The sequence below is a fragment of the Scyliorhinus canicula genome, chromosome 4 (genome assembly GCF_902713615.1).
Source record: "Scyliorhinus canicula chromosome 4, sScyCan1.1, whole genome shotgun sequence".
Taxonomy (NCBI): domain Eukaryota; kingdom Metazoa; phylum Chordata; class Chondrichthyes; order Carcharhiniformes; family Scyliorhinidae; genus Scyliorhinus; species Scyliorhinus canicula.
In genome coordinates this window covers 199,583,495-199,605,852 of record NC_052149.1, presented here as the reverse complement: position 1 = coordinate 199,605,852, position 22,358 = coordinate 199,583,495, and the positions used below count along the sequence as shown (strand labels likewise).

Genomic DNA, 22,358 nt, shown 5'->3' with positions numbered 1-22,358 from the left:
AATTCCTGTACAGTCTGAGGTTATTATTTTCCTTCTCAACCTTGCCCCTCACCAGAGGACTGGTGATCCTCAGGTTAAATCACCACCAGTCAGCTCTCCCCCATAAAGGGGAAAACAGCTAATGATCATCTGGGACGATTGTGACTTTATAAGTAAAACATGTAAGAAGTGGAAATACTTCCATAAATTAGGCTTTTATATGTTTGTACCCCTTGTTCAAAAAACATCATTTTTTGGTGGTTTGGCTCTTCAACACAATAAGAATTTTTTTCAGGGGTTCCTTCAGTACTTTGGGAGGTCAAAAGGCTGTAGTGAGGTTTGGAAACCATGCTCTACCCTGCCTGTTAATGAGAGGTGGGATTCTATGGTAATTATTCCAACACACCAAAGGGGGCATAATGTGCAAAGTACTCCCTCTAGTGGGACGGGAATTCGGTACACCTTTCTTTAAAACAAGCCCGGCTGTTGTTTTTAAATGAAGTATTTTATTATGTGCAGTTGGTAGCCAAGGCCGGTTTTTTCCTCTCCATTTTATGCTTTGGATTAAGGCAGTTGGACGTGCCCGCTCGACCCGAGGGACTTTGCTCGGTGAAGACAGAAAGCGCCAGGAGTGAGCAGGGGGACGATGAGTTGGTTAATGTTCAGCCGTACGCCGGGGCCCAGAGCGCTGTTTGCTCTCCTCTCCGTGCATTCGAGTGTTGCTCCCTGCAGACTGTCCTCAACAATGGTAGGTGCGGGGCTGACGCAGAGCGCGCTCGGTGTTGCAAAGACGCGGATAGAGCGCAACACTTGCCAGTAACCAGTCAGTGCACTCAGAGAAAGCACAGGGGCCTCATACACACACTGTGGGTGGGGGCATGCAGAGGCTTTGGAATAGAATGCCCCCGTGAACCCGGTTCAAGAGAAAATGCAGTAGATTATTTTTTTTCTGTTAATAAGCCTTTTTCTCTGCAGCCTCGTCTTTTCTCTAACTTTCATTTTACTGTGGGCAGCAAGTAATTAGATTACATTGCTGGCTTCTACCTACCGGCGTCAAAGGGGCACTGCACTGCCTACATGATCAAATGCGAAAACATTATGCAACCCAGCCTTTGTCGACTTAGCTGCTATGCGGCCAAAGCAGCGCCAATGAACACTACAGTTAGTCTCGGAAACTCGAAGCAAAAAAAGTTGTCCCTCTTCCAGCTTGTCTCGGACGCCGCATTAAAAAAAAAACGCGCGTTAGGACGCCAGGGTGTGCTCGACCTTGGCTGTGATGTGCTGACATTACCTCGCCTGTGAATATTATTTATGCAGACTGACAGAGACGAATAACTTGTCTATGATCCTCCTCGATCTCCCTCCAATCTTGGATTCTGTCAAACACATCATCCTTCTCAAGTACCTCTTCTGCTATCCATTTGTTCCATTCTTGCCTATCTGATGGTGGCCAAAGCATTTTGCCTAATTGCTTCTTATGGCTCCTCCTGTGCCTCCAGAGAAGGACAGGCCGTGGAGTTTTTAGCCAAGATGGAAGCGGTGTCGGGATCACAAAATGGCGGTCCCCACGAGTCGCACATGTCTGGCTGGTTCGATGATGGCCGCCCCATCAGTCGCACGTGTCGGTCGGTGCCGGAGCCGACGGCCAAGATGGCGGCCCCCACGAGTCGCACGTGTCGGTCGCTGCCGGAGCTGACGGCCAAGATGGCGGCCCCCACGAGGCGCACGTGTCCCTCGGTGTTGGAGCCGGTGGGCAAGATGGCAGTACCCACGATTCGCACAAGGCTGATGACACGTCGGAAGGGGGTGTTTCGGGCAGGCACGCAGCCAGGCTTTAGGTCAGCCCAGACAGACTCTGGCGAAGTGTCCCTTTTTGCCACAGTTGTTGCACGTTGCTCTGCGGGCTGGGCAGTGCTGCCGGGGGTGTTGACCCTGACCGCAGAAGTAGCACTGCGGATCCCCGGGCTGGACTGGCAGCCGCACGGCACAGGCCTGTGACGTAGTCGGGTCCGACCGGGGGCGCGACGATGGTGTCAACGAGGGGTTCGCCGGGTCCCCGGGGAACTCACTGAGGCCCTGGTAGGCCATCTCTAACTAGCTAGCTTTACCGTGTCCCGCAGGTTAGTGGTCCCGTTTTCCTGCAAACGCTGCCTGATGTAGTTCGATTGGACCCCAGCCACGTAGCTGTCCCGGATCTGTAGGTTCATTTGTTCCTCTGCCGTCACATCCCGATAGCTGCAGTTCCTCGCGAGTAGGGTCAGTTTTTCCAGGTCCTCACCTAGCGATTCCCCAGCGCGTTGACGACGAGTTGTGAGGAGATGTCGGGCGTACACCTCATTTACAGGCTTCATGAAATGCGCCTTGAGGGTTGCAACCGCCGCCTCGTACGTGGCCGCTTTCTCGACCATCACGGAGATTCGATGGCTCACCAGAGCGTGGAGGAGTCGCAGCTTGAGGGTTTCAGTGGGAGGCGTTGTGAAAGAGTTGAGGTAGGCCTCGAAGCAGCGAAGCCAATGTTCAAAGATCTCCTTGGCTTCTGACGTGCGTGCGTCGAGTTCGAGCCTTTCTGGCTTTAGAGCGGCTTCTATGATGCTGTCGATGGATATTAAATTGTTATACCATCAATTCACTGTGAGAACGTGTGAACATTAGGCTTTAATATCCATGAACTCGCCTGCCAGAATCGGCTGTACAAATGAGTGCCAGACTATATATGGCCCCGGTGAGGGCAGAGCCCACCGGGGCTCCAGTACAGTACCTGGAAGTAGCCCGTATCATCACTTCCAGGTCATGGGTCACATCATTATAAAGACAGTACAGACAGCTCATGCATTCGGTGAAATACATTCTGTGGTAGTCGGTATTAGGGGTATTATGGTACCCTGGACAATACTGTAAGACCATTGGTGTAGGAGGTGCTTGAGACTGTTGTATCATTGGTGAAGTCTGCCTGCTGGTTCCGCCCAATAAGGCGGAGTATAAGAGCCCGTGTTTCCCCAGCAGCTGCATTCTGTACCTGCGCTGCTGGGGGAAACATCTAGTACAATAAAGCCTTCAATTGTCGTCCAATCTCGCTTCTGGAGTCATTGATCGAGCATCAATTTATTGTACTAGATTTTAAAGAATGGAGCTCCGAATCTAGCCGAAGTGTCTGCAACTCAACCCCCACGCGGCAAACGCAGCAGCAACCTTCAAACACTGGCTGGCGACCTTCAACGGGTACCTCAGGAAGGCCACAGCTACACCCACAGAGGACCAGAAGATGCAAGTTCTTCACTCGAGGGTGAGCCCAGAGATCGACACCCTCATCGAGGATGCGGACAACTTCGAGGTCGCGATGGCCCCGTTGAAAGGACACTATATTCGCCCAGTGAATCAAGTCTACGCCCGACATCTGCTAGCGACGAGGCGAGAAATCCCTAGGGAATCGCTGGAGGAATTCTACCGTGCGCTTCTGGTACTAGGTAGGAACTGTGACCGCCCACAAGTTTCAGCCGGCGACCACACAGAACTTTTGATCTGGGACGCATTTGTTGCAGGTATACTGTGCTCCCAAATCCGCCAGCGATTGCTGGAGAAAGAGACACTAGGCCTCAAGGAGACATGGGCCCTTGCTAGCTCCATGGATGTAGCCTCCCTAAAAACGCCCGCGCGTACGTCCCTGACTGCGCGGCAGCCCCTTGGGCAGCGTGGAACCCCCCCTGCGGCCGACTCCGATGTATTCCTCCGTCCCCCCGCAAGCTTGTGCGGCACAAATACTAGGCAACCCCGGGGGGCCCCGATGCTAATTTTGCGGGCAAGCCAAGCACCCCTGGCGGCTCTCCTCGGCCCGCTTCTCCACCTGCAAAGGGTGTTGGAAAAAGGGCCATTTCGTGTCGGTATGCCAGGCCCGGGCAGTCGCCGCCGTCTCCGGGGGTGACCCGGGCCTGCCACCCGAACCTTCTTCACGAGCCACGTGCAGCCAGTGGGCGGCGCCATCTTCCTTTCCCAGAGCCACGTGTGGGCCCCGGGCGCTGCATAAATTGCTCCCCAGGAACCATGTGCGACGGGTGGGTGCGCCATCTTGCACACCCCCAGCCATGTGCGACCAGTGAGCGCTGCCATCTTGGCTGAACTCTCAGGACCCCGACTCGGATGACCACTCATCGCCCGAAGAAAATTTCCAGCTTTTGCCATGACATGCCACGGTGACCCTGGACCAGTCTCGGCCCCGAACGCTCGCGACCGCGACGACGACCGTGCTCATCAATGGGCATAAATCATCCTGTCTAATCGACTCTGGGAGCACAGAGAGCTTCATACACCCCAACACGGTAAGGCGCTGTTCTCTTCCCATCCACCCAGTTAATCAAAAAATCTCCCTGGCCTCCAGTTCTCACTCTGTAGAGATCAAAGAGTTCTGCGTAGCGAACCTCACGGTACAGGGAATGGAATTAAAAAATTTCCGCCTCCACGTCCTCCCTCAACTCTGCGCGGCCACGCTCCTAGGGTAAGACTTCCAATGTAACCTCCAAAGTTTAACTTTTAAATTCGGCGGCCCTATACCCCCCCCCCCCCCCCCCCCCCCCTCCCCCTCCCCCTCACTGTCTGCAGCCTCGCGACCCTCAAGGTCGATCCCCCCTCCCTGTTTGCAAACCTCACCCTGGATTGCGAACCCGCCGCCACCAGGAGCAGACGGTACACTGCCCAGGACTGGACCTTCATTCGGTCAGAAGTCCAGCGGTTACTGAAGGAAGGCATTATCGAGGTTAGCAACAGCCCCTGGAGAGCTCAAGTAGTGATTGTAAAGACCGGGGAGAAGCACAGGATGGTCATCGATTATAGTTAGACTATCAACAGGTATACGCAGCTCGACGCGTACCCCCTCCCCCGCATATCTGATTTAGTCAACCAGATTGCACAATACAAGGTCTTTTCCATGGTGGATTTAAAATCCGCCTACCACCAGCTCCCCATCCGCCCTAGCGACCGCAAGTACACTGCATTCGAAGCAGATGGGCGGCTCTACCACTTCCTAAGGGTTCCCTTCGGTGTCATAAATGAAGTCTCGGTCTTCCAACGGCAGATGGACCGAATGGTTGACCGGTACGGTTTGCGGGCCACGTTTCCGTACCTCGATAACGTCACCACCTGCGGCCACGGCCAGCAGGACCATGACACAAACCTCCGTAAATTCCTCCATACCGCAAAAATCCTTAACCTAACTTACAACAAGGACAAATGCGTGTCCATCCTCGGCTACGTAGTGAGTTATAGGCCCAGATACCGAACGCATGCGCTCCCTCATGGAGTTTCCCCTCCCCCACTGCTTCAAGGCCCTGAAATGCTGCCTGGGAATTTTTTCATGTTATGCCCAGTGGGTGCCCAATTATGCGGACAAGGCCCGCCCACTAATCCAATCCACGGTTTTTCCCCTGTCGGCAGAGGCCCGCCAGGCCTTCAGCCGCATCAAAGCAGACATCGCAAAGGCCATGATGCATGCAATCGATGAATCCCTTCCCTTCCAAGTCGAGAGCGATGCGTCCGATGTAGCTCTGGCGGCCATCCTGAACCAAGCGGGCAGACCCGTGGCCTTCTCATGCACCCTCCACGCTTCAGAAATCCGCCATTCCTCAGTTGAAAAGGAGGCCCAGGCCATAGTACAAGCTGTGCGACCTTAGAGGCATTACCTGGCCGGCAGGAGATTCACTCTCCTCACTGACCAATGGTCGGTCGCTTTCATGTTCGGTAATGCACAGTGGGGCAAGATAAAGAACGATAAGATCTTAGGGTGGAGGATCGAGCTCTGCACCTACAACTATGAGATCTTGTATCGTCCCGGGAAGCTAAATGAGCCTCCTGATGCCCTATCCTGCAGTTCATGTGCCAATGCACAAGTGGACCGACTCCGGGCCCTCCACAAGGACCTCTGCCACCCGGGGGTCACTCGATTCTTCCATTTCATCAAGACCCGAAACTTGCCCTACTCCATCGAGGAGGTCCGGACCGCCACCAGGAACTGCCAAGTCTGCGCGGAGTGCAAGCCACACTTCTACAGGCCAGAGAAAGCGCACCTGATAAAGGCTTCCCGTCCCTTTGAATTCCTCAGTGTGGAAGGGCCCCTCCCCTCCACCAACCGCAACAAGTACTTCCTGAACGTGATTGACGAGTACTCCCGGTTCCCATTCGCCATCCCCTGCCCCGACATGACAGCAGCCATCATCATAAAAGCCCTCCACAGTATCTTTATACTGTTCGGTTTCCCCACCTACATACACAGCGATAGGGGGTCCTCCTTTATGAGTGACGAACTGTGTCAATTCCTGCTCAGGAAGGGCATTGCCTTGAGCAGGACAACCAATTACAACCCCCGAGGAACGGACAGGTAGAGAGGGAGAAAGGAACGGTCTGGAAGACCGCCCTACAGTCCAGGAATCTCCCAGTCTCCCGCTGACAGGAGGTCCTTCCTGATGCTCTCCACTCCATCCGATCACTGCTGTGTACCATGACCAACCAAACACCTCACGGACGTCTCCTTGTCTTCCCTAGGAAGTCCTCCTCCGGGACCTCGCACCCGACCTGGCTGGCAGCTCCTGGACCCATCCTGCTCTGCAAACACGTGTGTGCACACAAGTTGGACCCATTGGTCGAGAGGGTCCATCTCCTTCACACTCAATACACCTACGTGGCGTACCCCGACGGCCGACAGGATACGGTCTCCCTTCGGGACCTGATGCCTGTTGGATCCCCACCCACACCACCACCACCCCCCTCCCTCCCACCGGCGCACCCCACAGCCACCCCCTTCCCAGGTGGATCGGTCCTCCCACCGGTCCCATCCAGGGGTGATGATGCTGCCGAAGAAGCCAAAGCCATGCTCCAGGGCACGGATGCCCGAGCCGGCGCCTGCATCACCGCTGAAGCTACGACGATCGCAGAGGATGACCAGGGCCCCCGATCGACTAATTGTTTCATTCTGATTGTAAATAAATACTGTTAATAGTTGTGACATGTAACGAGGCAAAACACTGTGCTAATGTATACCGGGTACCACCATAACCTCAACCTCTACCACTGTATAACCTGAGACCACCACCCTGCTGGACTCTTTTTTTTAACAGGGGGTTGTCATGTGAGAGTACGTTTAAGAAATGGATGTTTAAGCAATGTACCTTTAAGAAATAGAGCAGCTCATATTACTGAAGTGATGTCAGAGGATGGGGGGAACTGAGCTCGCTTCTGCTTTTAGTTTCAGTTTGAGAGAGCAGCTGAATAGTGCCTGGCTGGTTAGTACCCAGTAAGGCGGAGTATAAGAGCCCGTGTCTCCCCAGCAGCTGCATTCTGTACCTGCGCTGCTGGGGGAAACATCTAGTACAATAAAGCCTTCAATTGTCGTCCAATCTAACTTCTAGAGTCATTGATCGAGCACCACATTCACCACGCTTCTGCAGCCCTTTAGAATCCGTCCGTCTCCCCCCCCCCCCCCCCCCCCCCCCCCCCCGGGATGTATCCTTGACCCTTCCTCGTAAGCTTGACATCATCTGCAGGCATGTGATCACCCTGGCTGATTTAAATGATGCCTAACTCTACACGTCCACTTCCTGCCCTCACCCATTCACTGCTTACTGTGTTAGGGGACTGGTTGCCTGACATCCAGGTCTGTGTGAACTCCCATTTCCCTAAATGTTGGAAAGACTAAAATTATTCTCTTTGGCCCCTGCCTCAAACTCTGTGGCCTTGCGACTGACTCTATCACTCTCCAGCAGCCCTTGGGACTATGTTTGCAGTTTGGTTTTCCATTTGACCCCATGTTGAATTTCTGACCCCATGTTCTACATCACTGCCTACTGCAACTCCTGTAAATTCATCTGCCTGCCCCTTGATTTAGAGATGCTGGAGTTGGACTGGGGTGAGCACAGTAAGAAGTCTTACAACACCAGGTTAAAGTCCAACAGGTTTGTTTCTAATCATTAGCTTTTGGAGCACAGCTCCTTCCTCAGGTGAATGAAGAGGTAGGTTCCAGAAACATATATATATAGACAAAGTCAAAGATGCATCAATGCTTTCGCCCCATTCCCCTCACCACCACCCCCCCCACCTCATCTGAAATTCTGCTACTCCACTTCTATCCAGCACCAGGTCCTGCTCCCCCATCACCACCCTGACAATTTTCATTCCCTCCCTGTATCTGCCCTACCCCTTCCCCAAACTCTGACCTCCTGTTCATGTACTTTCCCTCTTTGCTTCACTAATGGTGGCTGTGCGAACAGCTGACTGATCCCATACTCTTGAGAGTCCCATACTTAATCTGCCTCTTTTTAAGATGACCTTTACAATCCACATCTTTGATCAAATCTTTTAGTCTTTGCTAATATTCCCTTTGTTGGCTCCGTTATCTGTTTTTGAACCTGTTTCGAGCTTTCGGACAGTGCTGGGGAGAAGAGTGCGATATAAGTGCAGGTTGTCATTGACAATAGTGCAATAGGGCAGCACGGTGGCCTAGTGGTTAGCACAACCGCCTCACGGCGCTGAGGTCCCAGGTTCGATCCCGGCTCTGGGTCACTGTCCGTGTGGAGCTTGCACATTCTCCCCGTGTCTGCGTGGGTTTCGCCCCCACAACCCAAAGATGTGCAGAGTAGGTGGATTGGCCATGCTAAATTGCCCCTTAATTGGAAAAAATAATTGGGTAATTTAAATTAATTTAAAAAAAGAAGACAGTAGTGCAGTAGAGGGCTGCAGTTGTCTAACTGCACTCCAGCAAGAATTCCCTCATTGGCGATTTGGGTGGATTGAACAAACTGAACCAAAAGTAATAATGTTCTGGATCATGCTATGTTTGATCATGCTTCACAATGCATCTTATGTTTTTGCATATTAGAAAGGTCAATTGCAAAGTTCCTTGTCTTTCGATTTGTAGAATTCATCTGCAAATATTGTGTTTTCAAAGTAAATGAATTATACAATGATCATGATTTGACTACTGTCAGGATAGGATTGCAACCACATTCAATTTCAAATTGATTCAAAAATTAAAATACTGGTTAAATTTTCTGTTTACAATGTAATTTTGTAGATCTTTTTAATACAATTACATTTTTGTAATCTAATTCTATGCCGTGTCTTGTGCACCACTCTTCTTGATTAGCAGTGCATGGAACCCAAGAACATAGTCATGTCTGATTTGCGTGTTTATCTTAGCAGAAAATGAAATTGGATAGTACAAAAGGGCTGTTTGACTACACTGCCTTCCTTCCTTTTGCATCCCCTTCTTATCCGGGACTCTTAATTCATTCATTCATTGGAGTAAGCCTGAATGTGGCTATTACTTGAAATTGATGGGGACTTCAGTGTGGAAGTTTAGTAATTTTGCCATTATAATGTCTGAATGCGGAAGATTTCTGTTTTTCCACAAAAGAGTTAAAGATTATAGTTAACACATGATTAGGTTCGACATCTAGTGAAATGCTGACATGAGATGTTGTCCTTTATTTGATTTTGAAATTAGTTTTGAATTTTCAGTGTGAGTTTGGATCTTTTAAATAACTTGGTAATGTTTTGTGCTTTTCATGCTGAAAGTTTCCTTTGGTTCAATTCAGTTAGCCACTCGTGTATTTTCCTAGATATTAGGCAAATAGAAATACCAGTATATGAACGTTGTGGCTCTTGCAATAAACCCACTGGACGCACTTTTTAAAAAATATATTTTTTTATTGACGATTTTCCAATTTTATAACAAAACCCATATTACCACAGCAGATGATGCACAGAAACCAACATAACCAAAACTCCCGACTAATCATGCCCATCCCATCCACCAAGATAAAAAAACGTGGAAAAATTAGCAAAATAAACTAAACATCCCCCCCCCCCCCCCCCCCAAGCAACTGACGGTGACTAATTCCTTAAAGTAGGTAGTGAATAACTCAGACCTCTAGAACCCTTCATCCAACCCCTTAATGATGCACTTGACTTTATCCAGATACAAGAATTCCATTAGTTCACCCAACCATACCAAGGCACTGGTGGAGATGAAGACCTCCACCCCAGCAGAACTCTCCTCTGGGCAATCAGTGACGCGAAGACAAGGACATCTGCCTTCATTCCTGCCTGCAGCCCCGGCAAGTCCGACAGCCAGAAAATGGCCACCAGAGCACAAGGCTCCAGTTCGATATTCAGAATCGTCGACACGGTGTTGAAGAATGAGACCCAAAAGCTTGCCAGTTTGGGGCAAGACCAGAACATATGTGTGAGTTTGGCCGACCCACTACTCACAGTTGTCTTCTGCCTCTGGAAAGTAACCCTTCAGCCTAGTTTTGGTCAGATGTTCCCCGTGCACCACCTTAAATTGGATTAGACGAAGCCGCAGACAAGAAGATCTGGAGTTCACTCTATGCAGGGCCTCGCTCCACACCTCATCATCGACTATAGGCCCCAGCTCCCTCTCGCACTTCACCTTCACTTCACTCCATCCAACATGTCCGAGTCCTCAGACACACTTCGCCCATAAATACCAGACGTGCTACCCTCTTCGGACCTCGCCAACGGAAGTATCCTTTCCAACAGAGGCGTCCGCGGTGCCTCGGGAAATATTAGGAAGGCCGACCGGACAAAATTCCTTATCTGGAGGTACCTGAACGAGTGCCCCAACCCCCCCGCAACTTCACCGGCAACTCCCCCGAGCTGGCAAACCATCCCCCTATAAACAAATCCCCGGATCTCTCCAGCCCCATCCCTTCTCACACCCCGAATGTAGCGTCTAATCTCAACGATTCAAATAAATGATTGGCATAGATAGGAGCCAGCTTCAACACCGTTCCAAGCTGAAAATGCTGCCTGAATTGTCTCCATATCCTTAAAGTAGACACAACCACTGTGCTTGAGGTGTACCCAGCTGGAGGAAGCGAGGCTGTTACCAACGCCCCCAGACTAGTCTCTCTACATGACCATACCTCTCTGTCCCCATATGGAACCTGGGTCACTGCACCACCCCAGCACCTTCTCAGTATTGGCCACTAAAGAAAATGCGGCAGTACTAGGCCCCCCAACTGCCTATGCCATTGAAGAATTACCCTACGGATCCTCGGAGACTTACCTGCCAATATAAAAGACAAAATCAACTTATGCGCCCTCCCAAAGAAAGATTTAGGGAGGAAGATATTGAAACAAAAACGAAATCCTTGGAAGAATATTCATTTTGATAGACTGGAATCTGCCCCCCCCCCCCCCCCCCCCCCCCCCATGACAGAGGAAGGTTGTCTCACTTTTACAAATCGTACTTAACTTTGTCCCACCAGGGTTCCAAGATCAGTTCATGCAACCAGGACAAATCATGGGTCACCCGGACTCCCAGATATCTGAAGCTAGAGCTGGCCAAGTGAAAAGGCAATATCCCCAAATTGGCTTCCATCCCCGTGAGGGGGTGGGGGGATTCTTGCAGCCCAAAAATGAACCAAAGCTCCTCAATAGCTCCGTTATATCACCCATGGTGGGGGCCGGGTCTGTAACATAAAGCAGCAGATTGTCCACATACAGAGACACCCTATGCTGCACCCGTTCTCTCTTTATCCCCTTCCACTTGCAGCCCTCAAAACTATGGGTAAAGGCTCAATCGCTAAGGCAAATAAGAGGGAGACATCGGACATCCCTGTCGATTCCCCCTTTTCAAATGGAAGTCCTCTGAACTAAAGGTATTGGTATGAACAGTAGCCAAGAAGCCCTATCAAAAACTGTACTGGGGAGGCTGCCTGTCACCTCAGCTGATGATCTAACAGATGGCAGGCCTTCTCTCCATACTCATAAAAGACCCCCTTGAATGTTGCAACCGTCTCATTGCCTTCCCCATAGACAACAGGTCAAACCGTGTCTGCAGCTTTTTCCAGCTTGCCAGAAGCTTCGGGGAAGGATCACACGAGTACCTGTGGTCCAGCTCCAGGATCACATCCACCAACCTCTGCCATTTGGCCCTTAACTCCCACACCAGATGCACCTTATACGATATAGTATCTCCCCTAATCACAGTCTTTACGGCCTCCCGTAGCATGGAGGGCGAGATAGAATCAACCCCCCCCCCCGGGCCCTGCCCTCGAAGCCCAAATGTAAAACCTGGCTCACCCACCCCTTCCGCACCCTGGTCTGCTCCCTCTCCTTCCGCACCCTGGCCTGCTCCCTCTCCTGCCTCACCCTGGTCTGCTCCCTCTCCTGCCGCACCCTGGCCTGCTCCCTCTCCTTCCGCACCCTGGTCTGCTCCCTCTCCTTCCGCACCCTGGCCTGCTCCCTCTCCTGCCTCACCCTGGTCTGCTCCCTCTCCTTCCGCACCCTGGCCTGCTCCCTCTCCTTCCGCACCCTGGTCTGCTCCCTCTCCTTCCACACCCTGGTCTGCTCCCTCTCCTGCTGAACCCTGGTCTGCTCCCTCTCCTGCTGAACCCTGGTCTGCTCCCTCTCCTGCTGATCCCTGGTCTGCTCCCTCTCCTGCTGAACCCTGGTCTGCTCCCTCTCCTGCTGAACCCTGGTCTGCTCCCTCTCCTGCTGAACCCTGGTCTGCTCCCTCTCCTGCTGAACCCTGGTCTGCTCCCTCTCCTGCTGATCCCTGGTCTGCTCCCTCTCCTGCTGAACCCTGGTCTGCTCCCTCTCCTGCTGAACCCTGGTCTGCTCCCTCTCCTGCTGAACCCTGGTCTGCTCCCTCTCCTGCTGCACCCTGGTCTGCTCCCTCTCCTGCTGAACCCTGGTCTGCTCCCTCTCCGGCTAAACCCTGGTCTGCTCCCTCTCCTGCTGCACCCTGGTCTGCTCCCTCTCCTGCCGCACCCTGGTCTGCTCCCTCTCCTGCTGAACCCTGGTCTGCTCCCTCTCCTGCTGAACCCTGGTCTGCTCCCTCTCCTGCTGAACCCTGGTCTGCTCCCTCCTGCTGAACCCTGGTCTGCTCCCTCTCCTACCGCACCCTGGTCTGCTCCCTCTCCTGCTGAACCCTGGTCTGCCCCTCCTGCTGAACCCTGGTCTGCTCCCTCTCCTGCTGAACCCTGGTCCTGCTCACTCTCTGCTGAACCCATGGTCTGCTCCCTTCTCCTACACACCCTGGTCTGCTCCCTCTCCTGCTGAACCCTGGTCTGCTCCCTCTCCTGCTGAACCCTGGTCTGCTCCCTCTCCTGCTGAACCTGGTCTGCTCCCTCTCCTGCTGAACCCTGGTCTGCTCCCTCTCCTGCTGAAACCTGGTCTGCTCCCTCTCCAGCTGAACCCTGGTCTGCTCCCTCTCCTGCTGAACCCTGGTCTGCTCCCTCTCCTGCTGAACCCTGGTCTGCTCCCTCTCCTTCCGCACCCTGGTCTGCTCCCTCTCCTGCTGAACCCTGGTCTGCTCCCTCTCCTGCCGCACCCTGGTCTGCTCCCTCTCCTGCTGAACCCTGGTCTGCTCCCTCTCCTACCGCACCCTGGTCTGCTCCCTCTCCTACCGCACCCTGGTCTGCTCCCTCTCGTACCGCACCCTGGTCTGCTCCTTCTCCTGCTGAACCCTGGTCTGCTCCCTCTCCTTCCGCACCCTGGTCTGCTCCCTCTCCTGCTGAACCCTGGTCTGCTCCCTCTCCTGCTGAACCCTGGTCTGCTCCCTCTCCTGCTGCACCCTGGTCTGCTCCCTCTCCTGCTGAACCCTGGTCTGCTCCCTCTCCTGCTGAACCCTGGTCTGCTCCCTCTCCTACCACACCCTGGTCTGCTCCCTCTCCTGCTGAACCCTGGTCTGCTCCCTCTCCTGCTGAACCCTGGTCTGCTCCCTCTCCTGCTGAACCCTGGTCTGCTCCCTCTCCTACTGAACCCTGGTCTGCTCCCTCTCCTACCGCACCCTGGTCTGCTCCCTCTCCTACCGCACCCTGGTCTGCTCCCTCTCGTACCGCACCCTGGTCTGCTCCTTCTCCTGCTGAACCCTGGTCTGCTCCCTCTCCTGCTGAACCCTGGTCTGCTCCCTCTCCTGCTGATCCCTGGTCTGCTCCCTCTGCTGCTGCACGCTGGTCTGCTCCCTCTCCTGCCGAACCCTGGTCTGCTCACTCTCCTGCTGAACCCTGGCCTGCTCCCTCTCCTTCCGCACGCTGGTCTGCTCCCTCTCCTGCCGAACCCTGGTCTGCTCACTCTCCTGCTGAACCCTAGTCTGCTCCCTCTCCTGCTGAACCCTGGTCTGCTCCCTCTCCTGCTGAACCCTGGTCTGCTCCCTCTCCTGCTGAACCCTGGTCTGCTCCCTCTCCTGCAGACGAATCTCCTGCAAAAACCACATCAACCCTCATCCTTTAGGTGGGAGAAAACTCTCAACCTTTTCACTGGGCCCCCCAATCCCCGTGTGTTGCAGGTGACCAACCAAACTGGGGATCTCCCACTCCCCCGTAACTTGGAGTTAGCCATTTCCATCATAAAGGATTAACAGTGACTCAGCTGATCAAGGCGGTGAACAGCAAAGACCCAAACACAGGTTTGATTTTTAGCCTGCAATAAATGACTGATAACTGCATCTCTGTGCTGGGGTATCGAGAACTGGGGAGGCTCCTTTCTATTGATTAACATCCTCTACTGGAAGTGTATCTGTATTGATATTGGGTTAGACTTGCTGGCACTGCCAGCCCTCATTATTCTTTTTTTTTGTTTATAAATTTAGAGTACCTAATTATTATTTTTTTCCAATTAAGGGGCAATTTAGCTTGGCCAATGCACCTACTCTGCACATGTTTGGGTTGTGGGGGTGAAACCCACGCAAACACGGGGAGAATGTGCAAACTCCACACGGACAGTGATCCGTGGCCCGGATTCGAACCCGGGTCCTCAGCGCCGTAGTCCTAGTGCTAACCACTGCGCCACGTGCGGCCCCAGTCCTCATTTAACTTGTTCACGTGAGGAATGGGCTTTGGGGTGAATTGCTAAAAGGGTGGCTAACAGCTGTTGAACCGTACTCCGGAAATAGTTAACTAAGTGGGAAGGGAAAATAGACACACAAAAAAGAACAAAGAAAAGTACAGCACAGGAACAGGCCCTTCGGCCCTCCAAGCCCGTGCCGACCATGCTGCCTGTCTAAACTAAAATCTTCTACACTTCCTGGGTCCGTATCCCTCTATTCCCATCCTATTCATGTATTTGTCAAGATTCCCCTTAAATGTCACTATCGTCCCTGCTTCCACCACCTCCTCTGGCAGCAAGTTCCAGGCACCCACCACCCTCTGTGTTTAAAAAAAAATTACTTGCCAATTTTTATACTCAATGCCCCACCAATGAAGGCAAGTATGCCCTATGCCTTCTCGACTGCTAAAGTGTTGATTACTAGGTAACTAAAGTGTTGCAGGAGGGTGACTGTGGTTTGAACATGTTTTATATTTGTCATTCTTTGTTTCACTCATTAAATTCTATCACTTGCAGTAGCCGACCAAAGTGGTCTGATCATGACCAGGAATTTGGAGGGAGGGTTGCTGATGCACAGCTCACATGGACCTACCTTTAGCCTCTAATTAGCTGGGCATTTTTGTGCATCAGTTATTGGGACTAAGCGAACAACCTAATTATTGCATTATGATGGTATCATGCACAATTTTGTACAATTTTAAACTAAAAATGTTGCTGCAAATGTTTGAATACATCTTGTGTCATGGTAAATTTGTAATTTTTGTGTTAATCATAATCAATTTGAAAATACTTAAACCAAATTTGAAGTTTAGCTAATCTACTAAATGTAACAGAGCTTTTGAGATTTTTTTCATCAATGAAGCAGAAACAGGATATGCAGAGAGGCTGATGTTAATTGACTAACTGTGTGTACTGTGTAATCACATTTTGAAGGTTTTCTCCCCTTTCCTGTGCTGATTCATAGCACACTTCATTTTTGGCTTTGTTTAATAACAGAATTGGCACTTTTCTTCTGAATTTATTTGGAGTTGGAGAATGATTTATCTTTTAGAAAATGATTTTGGCCTGAGGCTGTATTTTGAGGCAGTTAAGAACTTGTCAGCGTTAGATATTGGATTAGCAGGAATTTCATCCTAATTGAATGCTTTCAAGTCTGAGGCCATTGTTTCTGTCCCTGCTCCAGATGCCATTTCCTAGCTGCCAACTCTCTCCTGGCAACCAGCTGAGTCTGTCTGCAACCTTCGTGCCATGTTCAACGCCAAGATCATCTTCTGACTCATATTCTTGCCATTGTTGAGACCATGTATTTCCATCTCTAACATTGCTCAACTTTGTCCTATTCTCAGCTCATCTGCGAAACCCCTCTTTCATACCTTGTGTACCTCTTGATTTAACTCTTCCGATGTATTCCCGGCTAGTCTTGTGCATTCCACCCTCCATAAACATGAGGTCAGCCAAAACTGGGCGGCACGGTAGCACGGTGGTTAGCACTGCTGCTTCACCGAGCCAGGGACCCGTGTTCGATTCACGGCTTGCGTCACTGTCACTGTCTCCGTGTCTCCGTGGGTTTCTTCCGCATGCACCGATTTCCTCCCACAAGTCTCGAAAGGTGCGCTGTTAGGTAATTTAGACATTCTGAATTCTCCCTCCGTGTACCCAAACAGGTGCCAGAGTGTGGCGACTAGGGGCTTTTCACAGTAACTTCACTACAGTGTTAACGTGAGCCTACTTGTGACAATAATAAAGATTATTATTTGATGCCTTTAGCCGTCTTGATTTTAAAATTTTCATCCTCGTGTTGAAATTTCTCCATGTCCTCGCTCCAGCCTATCTCTGTGATCTCATCCAGCTCCATTACTCTCCGAGATACCTGCACTTCTCTGAAGCAGGCCTCATGTTCTTCCCCGATTTTAGTTGCTCCAACATTGGTGAACATAGAACATGAAACATTACAGCGCAGTACAGGCCCTTCGGCCCTCGATGTTGCGCCGACCTGTGAAACCACTCTAAATTCCATCTACACTATTCCCTTATCATCCATATGTTTATCCAATGACCATTTAAATGCCCTTAATGTTGGCGAGTCCACTACTGTTGCAGGCAGGGCATTCCACACCCTTACTACTCTCTGAGTAAAGAACCTACCTCTGACATCTGTCCTATATCTATCTCCCCTCAATTTAAAGCTATGTCCCCTTGTGCTAGCCATCACCATCCGAGGAAAAAGGCTTTCACTGTCCACCCTACCTAATCCTCTGATCATCTTGTATGCCTCAATTAAGCCACCTCTTAACCTTCTCTCTAACGAAAACAGCCTGAATCCCTCAGCCTTTCCTCAAAAGATCTTCCCTCCATACCAGGCAACATCCTGGTAAATCTCCTCTGCACCCTTTCCAATGTTTCCATATCCTTCCTATAATGCGGCGACCAGAACTGCACGCAATACTCCAAATGCGGCCGCACCAGAGTTTTGTAGAGCTGCACATGACCTCATGGCTCCAAAACTCAATCCCTCTACCAATAAAAGCTAACACACCGTACGTCTTCTTAACAACCCTATCAACGTGGATGGCAACTTTCAGGGATCTATGTACATGGACACCGAGATCTCTCTGCTCATCCACACTACCAAGAATCTTACCATTAGCCCAGTACTCTGTCTTCCTGTTACTCCTTCCAAAATGAATCACCTCACACTTTTCTGCATTAAACTCCATTTGCCACCTCTCAGCCCAGCTCTGCAGCTTATCTATGTCCCTCTGTAACCTGCAACATCCGCACTGTCCACAACTCCACCGACTTTAGTGTCATTTGCAAATTTACTCACCCATCCTTCTACACCCTCCTCCAGGTCATTTATAAAAATGACAAACAGCAGTGGCCTCAAAACAGATCCTTGTGGTACACCACTAGTAACTGAACTCCAGGCTGAACATTTCCCACCAACCACCACCCTCTGTCTTCTTACAGCGAGCCAATTTCAGATCCAAACTGCTAAATCACCCTGAATCCCATGCATCCGTATTTTCTGCAATAGCCTACCGTAGGGAACCCTATCAAACGCTTTACTGAAATCCATATACACCACATCAACTGCTTTACCCTTGTCCACCTGTTTGGTCACCTTCTCAAAGAACTCAATAAGGTTTGTGAAGCACGACCTACCCTTCACAAAACCGTGTTGACTATCCCAAATCAAATTATTCCTATCTAGATGATTATAAATCCTATCTCTTATAAACCTTTCCAAGACTTTGCCCACAACAGAAGTAAGGCTCGCTGGTCTATAGTTACCGGGGTTGTCTCTACTCCCCTTCTTGAACAAGGGGACAACATTTGCTATCCTCCAGTCTTCTGGCACTATTCCTGTAGACAATGACGACATAAAGATCAAAGCCAAAGGCTCAGCAATCTCCTCCCTAGCTTCCCAGAGAATCCTAGGATAAATCCCATCCGGCCCAGGGGACTTATCTATTTTCACACTTTCCAGAATTGCTAACACCTCCTCCTTATGGACCTCAAGCCCTTCTAGTCTAGTAGCCTGTATCTCAGTATTCTCCTCGACAACATTGTCTTCTTCTTGCATGAATACTGACGAAAAATATTAATTTAATACCTCTCCTAGCTCCTCGGACTCCACGCACAACTTCCCACTACTGTCCTTGACTGGCCCTACTCTTACCCTAGTCATTCTTTTATTCCTAACATACCTATAGAAAGCTTTCGGGTTATCCTTGATCCTACCTGCCAAAGACTTCTCATGTCCCCTCCTGGCTCTTCTTAGCTCTCTCTTTCGGTCCTTCCTAGCTAACTTGTAACTCTTGAGCGCCATCACTGAACCTTCACGTCTCATCTTTACATAAGCCTCCTTCTTCCTATTGACAAGTGATTCAACTACTTTAGTAAACCACGGTTCCCTCTCTCGACCACTTCCTCCCTGCCTGACAGGTACATACTTATCAAGGACATGCAGTAGCTGTTCCTTGAACGAGCTCCACATTTCAATTGTGCCCATCCCCTGCAGTTTCCTTCCCCATCCTATGCATCCTAAGTCTTGCCTCATCGCATCATAATTGCCTTTCCCCCAGCTATAACTCTTGCCCTGCGGTATATACCTATCCCTTCCCATCGCTAAAGTAAACATAACTGAATTGTGGTCACTATCACCAAAGTGCTCACCTACCTCCAAATCTAGCACCTGTCCTGGTTCATTACCCAGTACCAAGTCCAATGTGGCCTCGCCTCTTGTTGGCCTATCTACATACTGTGTCAGGAAACCCTCCTGCACACATTGGACAAAAACGGACCCATCTAAAGTACTCGATCTATAATGTTTCCAGTCAATATTGTTAAAGTCCCCCATAACAACTACCCTGTTAATTTCGCTCCTATGCAGAATCATCTTTGCAATCCTTTCCTCTACATCTCTGGAACTTTTCCTTCACTTCTCTGTGCTTCAAGCTCAGGAATGACCTCCCTGCCTCTCGACCTCACTTTCTTCAAATATTCACTCCTTAAAACCTACCCTTTTGGTAGTCGGGCTTGGTGTCATACTTTATTTTTTAATATTCCTGTGAAGGGGCCTTGAGTGGTTTATCATGTTAACGGTGCTAGAGAAATACAAGTTCTGTTGTTGAACAGTGTCGGTGTTGTAGTTTTCTTGTGCTTCTTAAAAGAAATGGATTGATACAAATCAAATGCTTATAAAACACAGTGTAGTAAACATACGTCTGAGTAGTGAATTTCGCCACATTCTTATTTTATGTAAGTTAAAGGAATCCTCAGTATTTATGTGTGAAGGATTACTGGTTACTTTTGTAAACCTTACTCTGATATTACAAAGGTGGACTTTCCAGTGGGAAGTCACTTGTCCTTTGTATTTCTCCACCAACAAATGAGCAGAACTCTGTGGCACATAACAGGATTCAAAAGAGAGGAAGCGATTTAACTGAATGGGGACAAAGTCCCATAGTGAGCGCGTTTAGCTGCGTGTTTCCCAGCACTCGCAGCGAGGACCCGGGTTCGATCCCGGCCCTGGGTCACTGTCCTTGTGGAGTTTGCACGTTCTCCCTGTGTCTGCGTGGGTCTCACCCCACAACCCAAAGATGTGCAGAGTAGGTGGATTGGCCATGCTAAACTGCCCCTTAATTTGAAAAAAAATGAATTGGGTATTCTAAATTTATAAAGAAAAAACATTTTAAAAAAGTGACTTCAGTACGGACATACTTATGAAAAATTAGCACCCATATTAGATTTCCTGTGATGCACTTTTTATTAAGGGTCTAAAATTTTCAGTTCATTTGACAATTTCAAAAATGCAAAATTGATACTTATAAAGTTTAGAAATTTGTTAGTTGGTCTCTCGTCGAGATGATTTGCCATCTTGTGGTGATTTTAAGATACTGCGGCAGAAAAAAACTTTTGCCGCTGAAGCATTTTGCATGCTCTTTCAAACCTAACATACATTTAAAAAAAATAAACTTAAGAGTACCCAATTCATTTTTTCCAATTTTGGGCAATTTTAGAATGGCCAATGCACCTACCCTGCACATCTTTGGGTTGTGGGGGCGAAACCCAGGCAAATACAAGGAGAATGTGCAAACTCCTCATGGACAGTGACCCTGAGCCGGGATTGAACCTGGGACCTCAGCGCCGTGAGGCAGTAGTGCTAAACACTTGTGCCATTGTGCTGCCTCAAACCTACCATACATAAAAATTCCAAACTTTATTCATTGATAGAATTGTACATGAATTCATCTAGTTTTAGTAGAATACAAAATATCTGAATGTATGCTAGTTCTGGAATAGTCCTTGTCCTAAGGCACTGGGTGCTTCCATTATCACTCTCCTTTTTAAAAATAACAGAAGTTGATCCCGCTATCCTTACAAATGATCACTTTATTGCCGACCTTCTCCTCTCGAAAACTGTTGAACAAGTTGCTACCTTGTACACTCATGTCCCTCTTTCCTGCAACTCCTTGTTTAAATATCCCCAATCAGGATTTTACTCCTGTCACAGCACTGAAATGTCAGCAATCTGCTGAACCTCCTCAACTCACTGGACCTTCCTTCAGCTTCGGAAACAGTTGACCTCTCAATCCCCCATCAGTGCCTCTTCTCCATTGTTTGGCTGAGAATAACCGCGCTGTGTTCATCTCTCCCCTATCCAGTCATTTAAAAAAACATATTCAAGACATTTTCATGTAAACAAACAAAAGCAGAAGAACAACCAAACCCCCACCCTCACGCCCCGCTGATCCCTCAAACCTCCTTAAAGTTATCAATAAATGGCTTCCCCCTCTAAATGAACCCATCCATCAACACCCCTCCCCTCAAGACGAACTTGACCATCTCCAGCCTCAGGAATTCCGCCAGGTCGCTCACCCACACTCCCGCTTTTGGGGGCTCTTGAGACCCACCACCCGGGCTATCAGGGAGGCGAAGATGAAAACATCGGCCTCTCTCACCCCCGGAATCCCCAGGTCTTCTGACACCCCAAATATCGCCACCCCTGGACTTGGTCATATGCGCCCTATGTATTACTTTAAACTGAAAGAGGCTGAGCCTCTAACACGACGAGGACGTATTCACCCTCTGCAGGGCCTCTGCTCCACCAGCAGAGTCGGGTTCACCTTGTGCAGCTGCACCCAACCCCGAGTCACCTGGATGGCCAAGTATCTAAAGCTCGCCCCCACCACCCTGAACGGCAACTCCCCTAATCTCCCCTTCTGCCCTCTCTTCTCAGTCTGGACCACCTTGTTCTTTCCCATTGTACCCGGAGAACTGGCCAAAATCCCGATAATGTCCCCGGTACAGCCCAATGTCCGCAAACAATGAGACCCTGTGATCGAGGCCCCCCCGCTCCATCCCTCAATGCCCTAAGCGCCATTGCCAGCGGCTCTATCGCCAAGGTGAAAAGTAACGGGGAGAGCGGACACCCCTGCCTCATCCCGCGATGCAGCTCAAAATACCCCGAGTTCACTTGGTTTGTCCTCACACTTGCCACCAGTTCCTTGTACGGCGACCAGACCCAGTCCAAAAAACACCACCTGCCTGAACCTGAACCGCCTCAACACCTCCAGCAGATACTCCCACTCCACCCAACCAAATGCCTTCTCTGTGTCCATCGCCTCCACTACCTCCACCTCCTGCCCCTCCAAAGACCTCATGATTACATTAAGCAGCCTCCTCGCATTTGCCGTCAACTACCTCCCCTTTACAAATCCCATTTGGTCTTCGTTTATCACCCCAGGGACACAGTCCTCGATTCGCGAGGCCAACACCAACATCAACAGTTTGGCGTCCACATTCAGTAATGATATCGGGTGATACAACCCTCACTGTTCCCGATCCTTGTCCTTGTTTAATATCAGGTAGATGGAAGCCTGCAACAATGTAGGGGGGAGATTCCCCCTCTCCCTTGCTTCATTATACACCCTCACCAGCAGTGGCCCCAGGTCCGCCCCTAACCTCTTATAAAACCCCCGGCTGGGGGGGTCTCAGACTCATACAGTCATATAGACTTCTGGAGAATGTGTCAA

General features: G+C 50.2%; 1 protein-coding gene across 2 annotated transcripts in view; it reads left to right on the top strand.

The window, feature by feature from the left end:
- Window positions 1–415: 415 nt before the first annotated feature.
- Window positions 416–22,358, top strand: part of LOC119965302 (pterin-4-alpha-carbinolamine dehydratase 2-like) — a 92,320-nt gene continuing 70,377 nt past the window's right edge. For both annotated transcript variants that reach the window (XM_038795850.1, XM_038795851.1), the window contains exon 1: window positions 416–727. In XM_038795850.1, the coding sequence (XP_038651778.1) occupies window positions 626–727 (102 nt within the window). In that variant the 5' untranslated portion in view covers window positions 416–625. The remainder of the gene's footprint in view (window positions 728–22,358) is intronic.